The sequence below is a fragment of the Oncorhynchus mykiss genome, chromosome 6, assembly GCF_013265735.2.
Source record: "Oncorhynchus mykiss isolate Arlee chromosome 6, USDA_OmykA_1.1, whole genome shotgun sequence".
Taxonomy (NCBI): Eukaryota; Metazoa; Chordata; class Actinopteri; order Salmoniformes; family Salmonidae; genus Oncorhynchus; species Oncorhynchus mykiss.
In genome coordinates this window covers 29983993-30002964 of record NC_048570.1, presented here as the reverse complement: position 1 = coordinate 30002964, position 18972 = coordinate 29983993, and the positions used below count along the sequence as shown (strand labels likewise).

At 43.4% G+C, this 18972-nt stretch overlaps 1 protein-coding gene across 1 annotated transcript; it reads right to left on the bottom strand.

Annotated features, from left to right (window-relative positions):
- Positions 1-21: 21 nt before the first annotated feature.
- Positions 22-6173, bottom strand: LOC110525705 (MOB kinase activator 1A). The gene is made up of 6 exons (XM_021606078.2): positions 5956-6173; positions 5192-5358; positions 4856-4949; positions 2593-2726; positions 2329-2492; positions 22-2068 (listed from the first exon to the last, which is right to left on the bottom strand). Exons 1-6 carry the CDS (start codon positions 5967-5969, stop codon positions 1991-1993), a joined length of 651 nt encoding a protein of 216 aa, XP_021461753.1. The 5' UTR covers positions 5970-6173; the 3' UTR covers positions 22-1990.
- Positions 6174-18972: the final 12799 nt, after the last annotated feature.

Sequence of the window (18972 nt, the reverse complement as noted above, 5' to 3'; positions counted from 1 at the left end):
TACTTTCAAAACAGACACATGCAATCTCCACAAATTCCTTTTAATGTTTATCAAACTATTGTGCCATCAATACTGTAATTTCAGACACATTATTTTCTCTTTCCTAAGGCACAGTTTTGTTCACATAATGTACTGTAAATTATCTTATTTACAGCAGAGTATTGGACTCACAGTTGTAACATTCATTTCCCACAAATTAGGCTACCTCCAAAAGGTCTATAACCATCTAAATATATATAAAAAGTCTAACCCTTTTTGAATTCTTTACTCAAAGTTACAATTCATTTTACAGCAATAAAAAAAATGATTAAATTTAACTCTATGGCATTGGATATATGGGAGAAAAAGGTAGAGAAAATGAAGTAAATCTGTAAAATAAATCATATGAGATCAAAATAAAAACCAAAAGTAGGCATCTTTCCCCCCCCAAAATTAAGAAAACTACACCTGATACATTCCAGAAACATATGGAGTGTGTATGGTCTTATTATTCCCAACAGCTCATTACCTATGGGGACTAACTCCACATTCAAAATTACAATGTTGAATGCAATAAAATCGTTAAGTACACATACCGGCGGTATATTAGGTCACTTTATCCAGACAGATCAAACATATGAGCACATATTAGGAAAGATGATGAATATTACAAACATGCTGGGGTTTTGAAAAGACATGCCAATCTCACAACTGCTTAATGTTGACTAGTAGACCATATTTCTACAAGGATGTATTTTCCAAACTGGGGGCCAAAAGAGAGATAAGCAGTGTAACATGTATTTACATTGCCTAAGATTCCATTTTGGTGATCAAAATTGCATTTGTGTCAAGGTGGCACAACAAACAGCCCTGCTGCTTTAGCCCTGTGTGCCAAGATTGAACATATATAATGACTTGGGTGAATTAACATGTCACACTCAGATAAGACAAATAACAGAAAATATCAACCAAAAAAAAGTATATCCTGTACATTGACCCTTGTCATGTATCGGTGCAAGCGCTATTGCTATTATTGCATTTTGCATACATGACTAAAGTAAAATTATGTTTAATAAACAATAAAACAATGTGACTTGATACTGATATTAAAATTAAGTACCAGCATGTAGGACAAAGATATCCAAGGAATTTGACACAGTTAAAACATCAGAGGCACATGTGTGCTGTTTGAGTGAAATGACAGAATGAGTCAAATCTAAATATTCACATTATACTACATTTCATTTTTGACATTTCATATACATTTTCAAATGTATCCTCTGATACTTTGATTGCGTTCTCTTAAAATACCATATATTATAAATGTCTAAGTAGTCAAGTAAAGCATACAAATATGATCACTGATTGTTTATGAACTATGGAGGATGATCTATTTCACAAGTATATCAAGTGTCACAGCAAATATTTATTGATCAATATTCCCTGGCTTTTGCAACTTCTTTCACCCTAAGAGAAAAAATAATCTACAAATCTAAAACCGTGTCAGACACAGATCCAAAAAACTGTATCGAAGTACATTATTGACCAAAACTTCCAACTGAAAACATGAGTTCAAATGTTTTTTTAAAAAGCATGTAAAACTGTTTTAGAATAGAGATATACTTTAAACTGACCCAAATCTTTTAGGAAAGAAATGCTGGAGTCCATTTCAACTCTTTAAACATCTTGGTCCACAGTACAGGTCAGTGGTCCCAATTATATAACTTGTTTACCAAAATTACAAAATACACCTTTTACATACTACACTCTGGTATCTTACCTTAAAGACTAGATAGAGCTCACTCTAACAATACAAGCTCTAAAACAAAGCGGACAGACAACTAGAGAGCAAGAAACTGGAACAGAACAACAAAAACATACAGGTAATGAATGGAGGGAGAAAGAAAAAGGCACAAAGTGAAAGAGTGGACAATTATTGAAACCCAGAGAGGTGGTAGGCACAGAGAGAGCGAGATAGAGGAGAGGGGAGGAAAAAGAGAGAGGAAGGAGTTTATCTGTCCTTGGAGCCCAGCTTCTCAATGAGGTCCTGCAGGGGGGCCAGCTCACGACGATCAATGAGGTTGAACTCCTAAACAGACACACAACCAAGGTAAAAACCATATGTGACCGTGATAGGACATAAAATCAAGGTTCCTGCTATATTTACACAGGATAGTAACAATTACACCTGTTAACTGAATAATAATTGCACAATGCATCAATGGGAATATAATACTATTTACTACATCCATGGAAGCATGAAAAACCCCTGTGATAGAATCATGACAATCATTTCTAAACACCAATAAAAGAGAATATTTGATATTTCGAATGTATTAGCAGTGTCACCTGGACAAAGAAGATGAAGTGTTTGAAGGAGGTATTGAGGTGGGCCTCCTCCTGCAGCTGCATCACAGAGTCAAAATGCTGGTGGTAGATGTGGGCATAGACTCTGAACAGGCGCTTCAAAATGGTCTTGGCCACAGACATGAAGTTCTTAGGAAAGGGCACTCCTGGGGAGACAGAGCAGGGGAGTTATATCATCGTCTCAAAGCCAAAAGGTCTAGGCTAAGGTTTAAAATTAATCCGCACAAATGTGAATTTTCAACTAACCTATCTTGGAGGGGAAGAGTGTCTCATCATCCAGCTGATCCTGCACCCAGGTCATCAGGTAGTCTATGTACTTGGGAGCAGAGCACTTGATGGGCTTTTTGATGTTGGTGCCATCAGCCCAGTGGTATTCATACCTTGAGGGAGGTGAGATGGAATTTTAATAACATGCAATTCTGAATCTCTCTGTTTTTGGCACAATTCAACATCACTGATTGTTGGACAATGTCACACATGGCTTAATACTAGACCTGCTAAAGCAGTCATTGGGACTGCTCATGAACGAAACAAAAATATGACTCTGCCATTTAAGTAAACCCCCCCTTTGTAAAGACAAAATAAGTCTATATAACACATGGTCGTTGTTAGAATCGTAATATCAAAAACAGAACCTGGAGTAATAACCAGATTGAGGAGGGCATGTAATTTTTTGCAATGGTTTCCTCCCTGTTGCCCTTCTTTTCCTGACAGTAGGGCCTACTGCTCCCCTCCTTCTGAAGACAGTTGAAGAAAGTATTGTGCCCAGTTGATAATCACCCCGATAATTTACTCAAAACTAAACCTTAACTATACCAAAACTAATTTCACACATAACAGATGAAAGTTAAGTACGATGGGTGAGTTGATGAACAAGGGGAAGTGAACATGCATAGTTATGTAATCCCTAATTGTGAATCAAGAACAGGGTGGGCCATTCTATTGTGTTGATCCATTATAATTTCTAATCTCAAAATGGTATGTACCTTATATCAGCCCACCAAATCCAAGCAGTCTTCTCAGTCTACTCTGGTCTACTTGGAGTACACAGTGAGAGCGTGAGGAATTTACAATGGCAAGAATCCCAAGACGAATGGATGCACATGCTGTGTTAGCGTCGCTACTAAATCTGAATGAAAATGACTCAGATGGCAGGGAAGAAATTAATCATGACATCTCCGATGATTATTCTTCTTCTGAGCCTCAACCTGAACCACCAAAGCCTAAGCGCAAAAAAGCCAGAATGGTACTCATTGAGTAGGTGCCCGCGCCACCACCAAATGAAAACGGTGAAACTGGAGAGAGGAAGGGACAGCACCGTTTGGATAGAACAAGCCGGTGACAATGCTACGGGCCGATTGGGAGCACAAAATGTATCTGTATCTCAAAATCATTGTAATGTGGTTAATCTTAAAAACCTAAGTGAAAATAATCAAAATCTAAAAGACAAAATTCAACCAGAGTGCGCCCTTTGATCATGGGAAAAGGCAGCACTTGAATCATTCCCACGATGAGTGGCTAGGCACGCTATGCTATGAAACCACACACTATTGCAGAGACTTTGATGTTATGTTATGGGCCAGGCACAGAAACTCACATCAATACCTTTGTCAGATAAGACTGTTAGAGAATTTATGCTGAACGACTCAAAAACTGCCCAGCTTTTGCTCTCTAAATTGACGTTAGCTGTGAGGGCCGAGACGGCCATTCATTGATTTTTGTTCCCTATACATGTCGGGTGACTGTATTCACGAGGATATGTTGTTCTGGCCCACAATTCCCAAGCATGAAACGACATAGGGGATGTTCAGTGTTCTGCGTGGCTATGTTGATGAAAAACAGATTTCATACAGGATCAAAATGGTAGTCTTTTGCACAGATGGGGCTCCATCTATGGCAGGCAGGCCTCCCAATTAGAGACCAAAAATAGAGGAGGGGAAGGAGCTGAGGAAGTGCCAAAACTAGATACCACTAAACTAACAACAGTACTTAAGTGGATTCAGTTGACAGAGGAATCAGTATTCAGAAAGCACATCAGAGAAGGACAGCTGATCTAGGATCAGTATCTCCTTTTATATCATAACGAATAAGTTTACATGATTAGATCAGCACTCCTCTGAGATGCTTTGTGAATACGGTCCTCCTCCAGAAACGATTTATTTTGTACTGCACTTACATTGTAAAAACATGAAGTGAAACCAACACACTGAACCAAAGGTTAAAACTAGGGACCAAAATAAAACATGTCTATGTGGGGATAGTCTGCGCTGGGCTGACCATAGCAGTAGCTTATGGATAAATAAACATATTAAAGTGTAACATTTTCATCACCCTTTTCAGGCAATTTCAGAGAATCCTAGAATTGAAATAGACAGCACATGCGTCAAATGTCTGTATGTTACCCTGATGAAGGTTCTTTAGCTGAAACATTGGTCAAATAAATCCACAGCAAAGATAGATAAGCGTGCAGCTTCCTTTTCCATTTGAATTGTCTGTCTGCCTGTATTACCTGGGGCCGGCAGACATCACAGAGCAGCTGGTCTCAGTGCAGAACTCAGTAATGGTGCCGTAGAGCATGTTGATCTGATTAAAGAAGTCCACAGCTGAAACAGAGAGAAGACCAAAGGCCCATATTATTTCATGCAAAAGTACAACTGAACAGGCAACTAAATGCCCAATGACAAAGTACTTGAAATGAAAGAGGCAATTACCACAGACTGAACAGTCAGACTCAAATCTCATCTCAGGCCACGTATATAGACACTGTGCTACAGCCTATAGGCCATGAAGTCTGTGTCATTTCAATCTCCCGTGCTCTCCTCCCTCAATCACCCCTTTCACTCACTATTAACAGCAATCCACTCATTGAGATCTTCCCCCTCTGGCAGCATCACAGCCTGTCTCAAGTTCCCACTCCCCAGTGTTGCCTCCGCATGCTTCAACAACTCATACTGGTGGGAGCCCTCTGGGATGTTCTTCTTCGGCTTGAAGGTTTTAGAGGAACGACTGCCACTGGATGAAGGGATGAGGGGGGAGATAGAGTAATATCAACAGTGATATTCTAAGTTGTGGCTACTGTGATGAACAGATGGTAGCTATGTGCTCACTACTCAAGATATGAAATCATACTGTGTGAACCTTCCTGTTTAACACTTTCCTCTGATTAGCTGACTGTAACAAAACAGGAAGGCACCCAGGCTATCTATAATTGCTTGCCACTGTCTTGTTTACTAGTTAGCTACATGGTAAAAAAATACACACATATACATATATATATATATATATATATATATATTTTATTAGTTCCCCTGATGTGACACACATAGCTAGCTAGATAACAATTTTGTTGTTATTTAGCTAATGTTCTCAACCCAGCTAGGAACGTTACGTCAGTGGCTAGTCAGTCACAAACTAGCTACCGTTAACTAAAATGATCAATAGTTTCAACAAATATTTTGATAATCTGTGGTTACAGCATTTCTAGCTAGTCTTAGTCTGAATCGTAAATTATGCAAATATAGCTAACAGCATAGCTGGCTAATTAGCGAACTAGCTACGAGCACAACCCAACAAAGCTAACGCGTTAACTAGCTAGCAAACGTTACTTACAATAGGAAGCTCATCGTTGAAAACTCCGTGTGCAGACCAACGAATATCGTAGATATAAGCAAAACTGTCGTTTCCAAGGTTTCACTGCTTTTTGGTGAAAATATAGTGTTTCTAGATTCCACTGCCCTGGTGAAAATTCTCCGAAGTTTGCAAACCTCTTACTTGTCAGTGTGTTGTCGTCGTGCAAGATGTACGGAAAAGAAAGAAAATTTTACGTAACTACGTAGATAGCGCAACATTTTCTCTCGCGAGAATCTTCCTCGGCATGTTGACGCCAGAGCCGTAAACAGACAACTGCCAAAATAATGGAAGCACTTGAGTCAATTATAGATATAAAGTGTATTGAAAGCAAATGCTTCCACACAGGTGTGGTTCCTAAGTTAATGTATATATATATATATATATATATATATATATATTTTAAATGTATAAAAATACTGGACAGGCCATTATTTTGGCTACCACTGCTATACCCCCATAGGATGACAATGAACCCATCCACAGAGAAAGAGTGGTCACAGAATGTATTGATGAGCATGAAAATGATTTAAACCATATACCATGGCATCTCATTCACCAGATCTCAACCCAATTGAAGACTTATGGGCAGGGCCAGTCCTATCCTTTGCGGACCCTAAGCGAGACTTGATTGTGGGCCGCCCCACATCATGCGCAAAACATTTTAGTGGTCCCCCTCTTGACAGCTGAGAGAACATTTACAGTTTTAAAGTTAATTTCATGCAATTCTACTAATTTCACAATGGGGCGGAGAGAAGTTTAGCAATTTTATAACTAATTTCATGCAAATCTGCTCATTTTGCGTGCAACGCCAGGGTTGTGGGTTCGATTACCACGGGGGACCAGTACAGGTGCAGGTCCTGTGTGGCTGAGTTGGTAGAGCATGGCACTTGCAATGCCAACATTGTGGGTTCGATTTCCACCCGGGGCCAGTATGAAAATGTATGCACTTGATAAGAGCATCTGCTAAATGATGTAAATGTAACTCAATATTAGGAAGATGTTCCTAATGTTTGGTATACTTAGTTTATATGGCTCTGGTTGACATGCATGATGTCACCCTCATCTGGACTCAAAACACAAATAAATTCTGTAGTCTAATCAATTTTATTCACCAAGTACATTTACATATACTCAGAGTTTTACTTGGTGATGTGGTGCTGCTGGTGATGTGTTGCTGCTAGTGATATACAAGATTTACAGACAGAAGTTCATTATATACAAATAGGGAGAGTGAACATAGAGCTATAAAATAATGAGTAGTGGATATACAGTACATATATACAGTGGATATACAGTGAATGTACAAATGTACAATATCAGTATAAATATATCTAAATGCAGACAGATGCAATGAGATGAACAGAGTGCACAACTGCAGTATAGTGCAGTTATTTTGTGTACAGGTCAGAGAAGGCTTGATGATGTTTGCAGCATAGAGTGCATAGTTCTTTAGGCTCTATTGGCCAGATGGCTGGTTGGTCAGGGACACAGCACAGGGAAAGAAACTATTCAGTTAGCGGGTGTTTTTTTGGTCATGATTGACCTGAATCCCTTGTCAGAGGAGAGTTCTTGGAAAGGGCTGTGACCAGGGTGGGAGACAATGATCTTTCCTGCACACTTCCTTGCCCTGGAGTTGTGCAGGGCCTCGATGGAGGGCAGGTGGCAGCCGATGACCCTCTCTGCAGACTGGACAATGCGTTGCAATTTGCCCTTGGAGTGGGCCGCAAGTAATACATCCGCTGGTGTGCCTTCTTGGTGACCGCTGTGATGTTGTCCTCTCACTTTGAGGTTGTGGGAGATGATGGTCCCCAGGAATTTGAATGATTCAGCTGTGCTAACAGCTTAGCCTTCTATCTCGAGGGGGGGATTGGTGGGGGGCGTTTCCTGAAGTCAATTACGAATGAAAAAGGCCACCAGCTGGTCAACCTCCCCACGGTACATGGACTCATTGCTGTCAGTGATGAGACCAACCGGGGTGGTGTCATCTGCAAAATAGTTTGACAGATGCATTGTTGGTGTTGAAGTCATTGGTATGAAGTGAGTCGAGGAGAGAGCATGCATCCAGCTTCACGTGTTTTGCTCCCATTGGTCAGAAGTCAGTGATCCACTGACAGATGGAGCTGGACACGCTCAGCTGGGAGAGTTTGTCTTGCAGCATTTCTGGGATGATGGTATTGAACGCACAGCTAAAGTCCACAAACAATATCCTTGCCTTGCATATGTCTTTGGGTTGTCTATGTGTTTGAGGATGTAGTGGAGGCCACTGGCGTAAAGCAGTTTCTACAGACCCCTGCAAGGTCTCGTGCTCTCTCCCAGCTTGGATAGAAAGTTGTTGTGCGTAAAACCAGTCTATTAATGCCAGGGATTGTTTTATTATGCAGGGTAGCCTACTATCTATAGCTATATACTGTAGCCTACCATATTTAGCTGCTATTTAGGGGCTATTTATAAAAGATAAATGAAGGAAAATGAGAGGCTCAATTAAAGATGTTGCAGAACTGCTTCAATTCAAAGGGCTTTATTAGCATGGGGAACGTGTGTTTACATTGCCAAAAGCAAGTGTAATAGAGAATAAACAAAAGGGAAAATAACAAGGGAAGTAAACAATCAGAAATTAACAGTAAACATTACACTTACAAAAGTCTTAAAATAATATAGACATTTCAAAAGTTATATTATTGGCTATGTACAGTGTTGTAACAATGTGCAAATAGCTGAAGTATGAGAGGGAAAATAAATAAACAGATAAATTTAGGCTGCATTTACAATGATGGTTGTGCTCCACTGGTTGCCCTTTTCTTGTGGCTTCAGGTTACAAATCTTGCTGCTGTGGTGACACAGTGTGGAATTTCACCTAATAGATATGGGAGTTCATCAAGATTGGATTTGTTTTTAAATCCTTTGTGGGTCTGTGTAATCTGAGGGAAATATGTGTCTCTAATATGGTCATAAATTTGTCAGGAAGTTAGGAAGTGCAGCTCGGTTTCCACCTCATTTTGTGGGCAGTGGGCCCATAGCCTTCATTCCCCTGAGAGCCAGGTCTGCCTATGACGACCTTTCTCAGTAGCAAAGCTATGCTCACTGAGTCTGTACGTAGTCAAAGCTTTACTTAATTTTGGGTTTGTCACCACAGTGGTCAGGTATTCTGTTACTGTGTACTCTATGTTTAGGGCCAAATATAATTACAGTTTGTTCTGTTTTTTGTTGATTCTTTTCAATGTGTCAAGTAATTATCTTTTTGATTTCTTATAATTTGGTGGTCTAATTGTGTTGCTGTCCTGTGGCTCTGTGGGGTTTGTTTGTGTTTGTGAAGAGAGCCCCCGTACCAGCTGGCTGAGGGGACTCTTCTCCAGATCCATCTCTCTGTAGGTGAGGGCTTTGTTATGGAAGGTTTGAGAATCGCTTATTTTTAGGTGCTTGTAGAATTTAATTGCTCTTTTCTGGATTTTGATCATTAATAGGAATTGTTCTAATTCTGCTCTGCATGCATTATTTGGTGTTTTACATTGTACACAGAGGATTCTTTTGCAGAATTCTGCTTGCAGTCTCAATTTGGTGTTTGTTCCATTTTGTGAATTATTGGTTGCTGAGTGGACCCCAGACCTCACAACCATAGAGGGCAATGGGTTCTATAACTGATTAAAGTATTTTTTGCCAGATGTCTAGGTAGAATTGTTATTTTTTTGGAACACCATTATTTTTGTTTTACTGAGATTAACTGTCAGGACCCACAGAATCTGACAGAATCTGTGCAGAATATCTAGGTGCCACTGTAGGCCCTCCTTGGTTTGAGACAGAAGCACCAGATCATCTACACACAGTAAACTATGTCAACGTCACCGGTCTTCTAGCCATCGCCGCTCCACTTCTCGGGGTCCCCAGTTCACTTCTATGGTCTGGAGGGCGTTCATGGAACGTCTGGGGGTCTTGATCAGTGAACCAGGATGTGGGTAGGTTTCTGCAGTCTTATTGTCAGGACCGGCTGGGGGAGTGGGTGGCATTCGTGCCCTAGGCCTATGGCTTAGAACTCGCTCCGCCACTCCTCCACTAACCTCTCGCCGTTCCAGTGTGTACTGGGGAACCAGCCGGTTCTGGCACCTTGGCATCAGAGTCAGACCAAGGCTCAAGGCGGTGGACGACTGGTTCAGGCATGCGGAGGAGACCTGGGACACCGCTCATGTTCACCTCCAGCGGGCCTTGCTGTACCAGAAGGCCAGCGCAGACTGTCACCGCAGTGAGGTCCCGGTATTCGCAACGGGGGACTGGGTCTGGCTCTCGACCCGAAACCTGCCCCTCCGCCAGCCCTGCCGGAAGCTGGGGCCGCAGTTTGTGGGGACATTTAAAGTCCTGAGGAGACTGAACGAGGTTAGTTACCGGTTACAGCTCCCCCCGATTACCATATTAACCCTTCGTTCCATGTCTTAGGCCGGTGGTGGCTGGCCCGCTCCAGGAGTCTGAGGTGCGGGAGGTTCCTCCGCCCCCTTTGGACATCGAGAGGGCCCGACGTACTCCGTTTGCTCCATACTGGATTCTAGGCGTCGGGCGAGGGGTCTTCAGTACCTCGTGGACTGGGAGGGGTACGGTCCGGAGGAGAGATGCTAGATCCCGGTGTAGGATGTTTTGGACCCTTCTATGCTGCGGGAGTTCCACCGTCTTCGTCTGGATCGCCCTGCAGGTGTCGGCGAGCTGCTGGAGCCGCACGTCAAGGGGGAGGTACTGTCACGACTTCCACCGAAGTCGGTCCCTCTCCTTGTTCGGGCGGCGTTCGGCTTTCGACATCACCGGTCTTCTAGCCATCGCTGCTCCACCTCTTTCATTTTCCATTTGTTTGATCTTGTTTTCCCACACACCTGGTTCACATTCCCTCATCAGACTAAACATATATTACCCTCTGTTTCCCCCATGTTTGTGTGTGGAATTGTTCTTTGTGTAGGGTGTTACGCTACAGGCTGGCTTGCGCTAGGTTTGTTTGTTTTGTTTAATCCGGTTTATGTTACCCTGGTCGTGCTTTGAGCTGCCTTGCCCATACCTTTGGGCCAGGGTGTATATTAAAGTTCTCCTGTTATCACCCATCTCTGCTCTCCTGCGCCTGACTTCCCGGCAACCAGTCACTCACCCCGTTACAGATACGTAGAAGACTAGCAGATTAACTTTCAGTATACTCAGTTGAACTGTTACCGATAATAGTTGCTCTCTAGTGGGTAGAGGACATACAACCTGTTAGAATTATCGTATGCTCAGATTCTCTGTCTGTAAGGAATAGTTTATAATCTGGTCAATCTAATAGGAGTGACCTCCTATTGGAGGTAGTAATGTTATTATGAAACATTTAGAGAACAGGTGTATTAGTGAGATCCTGCTGGGTCCCAGCACATTCGGGTGTGGAAGGGAATGAAACTGTAGACCAGTTAGCCAAAAGAGCTTTGAAATTAGATATAATTGATATTAACGTTCCACTGGGTAGAGGTGAGGCCAAATGTAAGATCAGAGACAGAGAGTTCTTCTTTTTTAGGTAGGAGGATTTAGAAATGTTGTAAACCATGATTGACCACACACTCCAGCACAGCAGGTGGCGGCATGCACCTTTAACGTTGGTTTACGGACCGTCATCATATCATAGAAGAAGAACCCTTGAGCCTAGACAAGTGTCTAGGGACAAGGGTTATTTTCTGGACAGGACCCCCAACACTTCAGGTGTGTGGTGGACCTACAACATGACACTTGAGGCATTGGTTGAATGTTTAATTCCATTGCTATACACACACATATTTGCACAGGTAAGATGGACACACCCATGGCACCTATCAGGCTGATCAGACAGGTCTGGGTAGCTGGAGTCTTGCTGTCTATTTAAAGGGAAAAAAGGATTCTGCCAGTCCGTGGTGAGTAATCACAGTTCGGATGTACACAAGTTATTTTCGGTCATAAGAGACGGTAGCAGCAACATTATGTACAAAATAAGTTTAAAAAATAAGTTATAAACAACACAAAGAAAGAAACAAAAAACACAATTGGTTAGGAATACGTAAAACATCAGCCTTGTTCTCTGGTTCCATCTTAACGAGTCCGACAAGCCCAATGTGAATGATATACTGCTTTCCCGGGAACAGGCCCAGATCCCTGTCCTTTGCATGAAGAGAATGCGGAGAAAAAGGGGCCAGAGTGCAGGCTGCCTTCTGAGAATGCATAGGCGATTGAATAAACCCCGACCTTTCATTCTGCTAGCAAACGTGCAATCTTTGGAAAATAAAATCGATGACCTACGCGGAATATTAAACTAGCAACGGGACATTCAAAACTGTAATATCTTAAGCATCATGGAGTTCGTGGCTGAACGACAACATTATCAACATACAGCTGGCTGGCTATACGCTGTATCGGCAGGATAGAACAGCGCAGTCTGGTAAGACAAGCGGTGGCGGACTATGTATTTTTGTAAATAAGAGCTGGTGCACGATATCTAAGGAGGTCTCAAGGTTTCGCCAGAGGTAGAGTATCTCATGATAAGCTGTAGACCACACTATCTACCTAGAGAGTTTTAATCTGTATTTTTCGTAGCTGCCTACCTACCACCACAGACTGATGCTGGCACTAAGACCGTACTGAATGAGCTGTATTCCGCCATAAGAAAACAGGAATCTGTTTTACCAAATTTCTATCAGCATGTAAAATGTGAAACCATGTGTAAAATGTGCAAAACTCTGGACCACCTTTACTCCACACACAGAGACGCATACAAAACTCTCCCTTGCCCTACATTTGGCAAATCTGACCATAATCCTATCCTCCTGATTCCTGTTTACAAGCTAAAATGAAAGCAGGAAGCACCAGTGACTCGATCAATAAAAAAAAGTGGGCAGATGAAGCAAATGCTAAGCTACAAGACTGTTTTGCTAGCACAGACTGGAAAATGTTCCGGGGATTCCTCCGATGGCATTGAGAAGTACACCACATCAGTCATTGGCTTCATCAATAATTACTTCCAAGACGGCGTAGCAGTGCAGACATGGTTTGTCATTCTCCCATGTACATTTTGTATTTTTCATCTTTTTTAAAAATATATTTCAATTTATTTTCAATCTCTTTTCCATTTTTAAATAAAATATACCTTCTGGTAACCCGCCTCACCCAATGTGATACGGATCCGCTATTTTTAGACCTTATAGCCAGAACCTCCATCAGAAGCTACCCATCATAACTAGAGCATCCAGAGATGCAACCTCTCTTATCATCACTCAATGCCTGGGTTTACCTCCACTGTACCCGCACCCTACCATACCCCTGTCTGTACATTATGCCCTGAATCTACTCTACCACGCCCAGAAATCTGCTCCTTTTATTCTCTGTCCTCAACGCACAAGACAACCGGTTTTGATAGCCTTTAGCCGTACCCTGATCCTACTCCTCCTCTGTTCCTCGGGTGAAGTTAAACCAGGCCCTGCGTGTCCCCAGGCACTCTCATTTGTTGACTTCTGTAACTGAAATGCCTTGTTTTCATGCATGTTAGCATCAGAAGCTTCCTCCCTAAGTTTGTTTTACTCACTGCTTTAACACACTCTTCCAACCCTGATATCCTTGCCGTGTCTGAATCCTGGCTCAGGAAGGCCACCAAAAATTCGGAGATTTCCATCCCCAACTACAACATTTTCCGTCAATATAGGACTGCCAAAGGGGGAGGAGTTGCAATCTACTGCAGAGATAGCCTGCAAAGTTCTGTCATACTTTCCAGGTCTATGCCCAAACAGTTCAAGCTTCTAATTTTTTTAAATGAATCTCTCCAGAAATAAGTCTCTCACTGTTGCTGCCTGTTATAGACCCACCTCAGCTCCCAGCTGTGCCCTGGACACCATATCTGAATTGATTGCCCCCCATCCATCTTCAGAGTTCGTTCTGTTAGGTGACCTAAATTGGGATATGCTTAACACCCTAGCAGTCCTACAACCTAAGATAGATGCCCTCAATCTCACACAAATTATCAACGAACCCACCAGGTACAACCCTAAATATGTAAACATGGGCAACCTCATAGATATTATCCTGATCAACTTGCCCTCCAAATATACCTCTGCTATTTTCAATCAGGATCTCAGCGATCACTGCCTCATTGCTGCATCCCCTATGGGTCTGTGGTCAAACGACCACCCCTCATCACTGTCAAACGCTCCCTAAAACACTTCTGCGAGCAGGGCTTTCTAATCGACCTGGCCCAGGTATCCTGAAAGGATATTGACCTCATCCCGTCAGACGAGGATGCCTGGTCGTTCTTTAAAAGTAATTTTTTAAAGCATGCCACTTTCAAAAAATGTAGAATTAAGAACAGATATAGCACTTGGTTCACTCCAGACCTGACTGCCCTCGACCAGCACAAAAACATCCTGTGGCTGACTGCACTAGCATCGAATAGTCCCCGCGATTAGCAACTTTTCAGGGAAGTCAGGAACCAATACACTCTGTCAGTCAGGAAAGCAAAGGCTAGCTTTTTCAAACAGAAATGTGCATCCTGTAGCTCTAACTCCAAAAGGTTTTGGGACACTGCAAAGTCCATGGAGAATAAGAGCACCTCCTCCCTGCTGCCCACTGCACTGAGGCTAGGTAACACTGTCACCACCGATAAATCCACGATAATCGAGAATTTCAGTAAGAATTTCTCTACGGCTGGCCATGCTTTCTTCCTGGCTACCCCAACCCTGGCCCACAGCTCCGTATCCCCCGCAGCTACTTGCCCAAGCCTCCCCAGCTTCTCCTTCACCCAAATCCAGATAGCAGATGTTCTGAAAGAGCTGCAAGCCTGGACACGTACATATCAGCTGGGCTAGACATCCTGGACCCTCTGTTTCTAAAATTACCTTCCGCCATTGTTGCAACCCCTATTCCAGTCTGTTCAACTTCTCTTTCGTATTGTCCGAGATCCCTAAAGATTGGAAAGCTGCCGCGGTCATCCCCCTCTTCAAAGGGGGTGACACTCTAGACCCAAACTGTCATAGACCTATATCCATCCTGCCCTGCCTTTCTAAAGTCTTCGAAAGCCAAGTTAATAAACAGATCACTGACCATTTCGAATCCCACCGTACCTTCTCTGCTGTGCAATCTGGTTTCCGAGCTGGTCACGGGTGCACCTCAGCCACGCTCAAGGTACTGAATGATATCATAACCGCCATCGATAAAAGACAGTACTGTGCAGCCGTCTTCATCGACCTGGCCAAGGCTTTTGACTCTGTCAATCACCGTTTTCTTATCGGCAAACTCAACAGCCTTGGCTTCTCAAATGACTGCCTCGCCTGGTTCACCAACTACTTCTCAGTGTGAGAGTTCAGTGTGTCAAATCGGAGGGCCTGTTGTCCGGACCTCTGGCAGTCTCTACGGGGCACCACAGGGTTCGATTCTCGGGCCGACTATTTTCTCTGTATATATCAACAATGTCGCTCTTGCTGCGGGTGATTCCCTGATCCACCTCTACGCAGACGACACCATTCTGTATACATCTGGCCCTTCTTTGGACACTCTGTTAACTAACCTCCAAACGAGCTTCAATGCCATACAACACTCCTTCCATGGCCTTCAACTGCTCTTAAACGCTAGTAAAACTAAAGTCATTATTTTCAACCATTCGCTGCCCGCACCCGCCTGCCCGACTAGCATCACTACTCTGGACAACTACAAATACCAAGGTGACTGGCTAGACTGTAAACTCTCCTTCCAGACTCATATTAAACATCTCCAATCCAAAATAAAATGGGCTTCCTATTTCGCAACAAAGCGTCCTTCACTGACGCCGCCAAACATACCCTCGTAAAACTGACCATCCTACCGATCCTCGACTTCGGCATTGTCATTTACAAAATAGCCTCCAACACTCTACTCAGCAAACTGGATGCAGTCTATCACAGTGCCATCCGTTTTGTCACCAAAGCCCCATATACCACCCACCACTGCGACCTGTATGCTCTAGTCGGCTGGCCCTCGCTACATATTCATCCCCTTTCCCACTGGCTCCAGGTCATCTATAAGTCTATGCTAGGTAAAGTTCCGCCTTATCTCAGCGCACTGGTCGATAACAACACCCATCCGTAGCACTCACTCCAGCAGATGCATCTCACGGGTCATCCCCAAAGCCAACACCCCCTTTGGCCGCCTTTCCTACCAGTTCTCTGCTGCCAATGACTGGAACAAATTGCAAAAATCGCTGAAGCTGGAGACTTATATTTCCCTCACTAACTTTAAACATCAGCTATCTTAGCAGCTAACCGATCGCTGCAGCTGTACATAGCCAATCTACCTATCTCATCCCCATATTGTTTTTATTTACTTTTCTGCTCTTTTGCACACCAGTATTTTTACTTGTACATCATCATCTGCATTTCTATCACTCCAGTGTTAATTTGCTCAATTTGAATTATTTCGCTACTATGGCCTATTTATTGCCTAAATTACCTCCTCATGCCATTTGCACACACTGTATATAGACTTTATTTTTTTCTATTGTGTTATTAACTGTACGCGTGTTTATTTCATGTGTAACTCTGTGTTGTTGTTTGTGTCTCACTGCTTTGCTTTATCTTGGCCAGGTCACAGTTGTAAATGAGAACTTGTTCTCAACTAGCCTACCTGGTTCAATAAAGGTGAAATAAAAATATAATTTAAATAAATAAAAAAGTGCATTGATGATGTCGTCCCCACAGTGACCATACGTACATACACCAACCAGAAGCCATGGATTACAGGCAACATCCGACACTGAGCTAAAGGCTAGAGCTGCCGCTTTCAAGGAGTGGGACTCTAACCCGGAAATTCATAAGAAATCCCGCTATGCCCTCCGATGAACCACCAAACAGGCAAGCGTCAATACAGGACTAAGATTGAATCGTACTACACCGGCTCTGACGCCTGTCGGATATGGCAGGGCTTGCAAACCATTACAGACTACAAAGGGAAGCACAGCCAAGATGGTGCCGACAGAGACGGTCGCCTCGCTTCATGTTCTTCGGAAGCTATGCAGTATTTTGTTTTTTTTATGTATTATTTCTTACATTGTTACCCCAGGAAATCTTAAGTCTTATTACATACAGCCAGGAAGAACTATTGGATATAGGAGCAACATCAATTTATCAACATTGCGACCAGGAATATGACTTTCCCAAAGCGGATCTTATTTTTGGACCTAGGACAATGGATTTAATCCCAGTAACCGACCCAAAACAACGGCACCACAGAAGGGGCAGATGGAGCGGCCTCCTGGTCAGGCTCCATAGACGTGCACATCGCTCACCGTTCCCGAGTATACTACTCGCCAATGTCTCTTGACAACAAGGTCGACGAAATTCGAGCAAGGGTTGCCTTCTAGAGAGACATCAGAGAATGTAACATTCTCTGTTTCATGGAACCACGGCACACTCGGGATATGTTATCGGAGTCTGTACAGCCACCCGGTTTCTTCACACATCGCGCTGACAGAAACAAACATCTCTCTGGTAAAAAGAAGGGGCGGAGGTGTATACGCGATTCGAGCTGACAGCATTCTGGATAAATGCTACTCTAACTTCCGCGATACAAAGCTCTCCCCCACTCTCCTTTCGGGAAATGGGGCGGCAGGTAGCCTTGTGGTTAGAGCGTTGGGCCTGGTTCCATGAAAGGTTGCTAGATCAAATCCCCAAGCTGATAAGATAAACATCTGTCGTTCTGCCCCTGAACAAGGCAGTTAACCCACTGTTCCTAGGTCATCATTGTAAATAAGAATTTGTTCTTAACTGACTTGCCTAGTTAATTAAAGGTTACAGTTATGTATTTTTTAATCTGACCACGACTCACAACGCTGATACGACCAATCGGATTCCATGCTTCAAGATTGCTTCAATCACGTGGACTGGGATATGTTCTGAATAGCCTCAGACAACAACATTGATGCATATGCTGACTCGGTGAGCGAGCTAATTAGCAAGTGCATCGGTGATGTTGTATACACAGTGACTATTAAAACCTTCCCTAACCAGAATCCGTGGATTGATGGCAGTATTCACTTAAAACTGAAAGTGCGAACCACTGCTTTTAATCATGGCGAGGCAACTGGAAACATGACCGAATACAAGCAGCGTAGCTATCCCCTCTGCAAGGCAATCAAACATGCTAAGCATCAGTATAGAGACAAAGTAGAGTCGCAATTCAACGGCTCAAACATGTGGCAGGGTTTACAGACAATCATGGATTACAAAAAGAAACCCAGCCCCGTCGCGGACACCGACGACTTGCTCCCAGACAAATTAAACAACTTCTTTGCTCGCTTTGAGGACAATACAGTGCCACTGACACGGCCCGCTACCAAAACCTGTGGGCTCTCCTTCACCGTGGCCAACGTGAGTAAAACATTTAAATGTGTTAACCCTCGCAAGGCTGCCGGCCCAGACGGCATCCCTAGCCGAGTCCTCAGAGCATGCGCAGACCAGCTGGCTGGTGTGTTTACGGACATATTCAATCAATCCCTATCCCAGTCTGCTGTGCCCACATGCATTCCAAGAAAGCTAAGGTAACTGAGCTAAACAACTATCATCGACTACAGCTCAGCATTTAACACCATAGTACTCTACAAATTCATCCTTAAGCTTGAGACCCTGGGTCTCGACCCCGTCCTGTGCAACTGGGTCCTGGACTTTCTGACGGGCCACCCCCAGGTGGTGAGGGTAGGAAACAACATCTCCACCCCACTGATCCTCAACACTGGGGCCCCACAAGGGTGCGTTCTCAGCCCTCTCCTGTACTCCCTGTTCACCCATGACTGCTTGCCCATGCACGCCTCCAACTCAATCATCAAGTTTGCAGACGACACTACAGTGGTAGGGTTGATTACCAACAATGACGAGACGGCCTACAGGGAGGAGGTGAGGGCCCCCGGAGTGTGGTGTCAGGAAAATAACCTCACACTCAACGGCAACAAAACATAGTAGTGGAGAAGGTGGAAAGTTTTAAGTTCCTCGGCGTACACATGAACAAACTGAAATGGTCCAC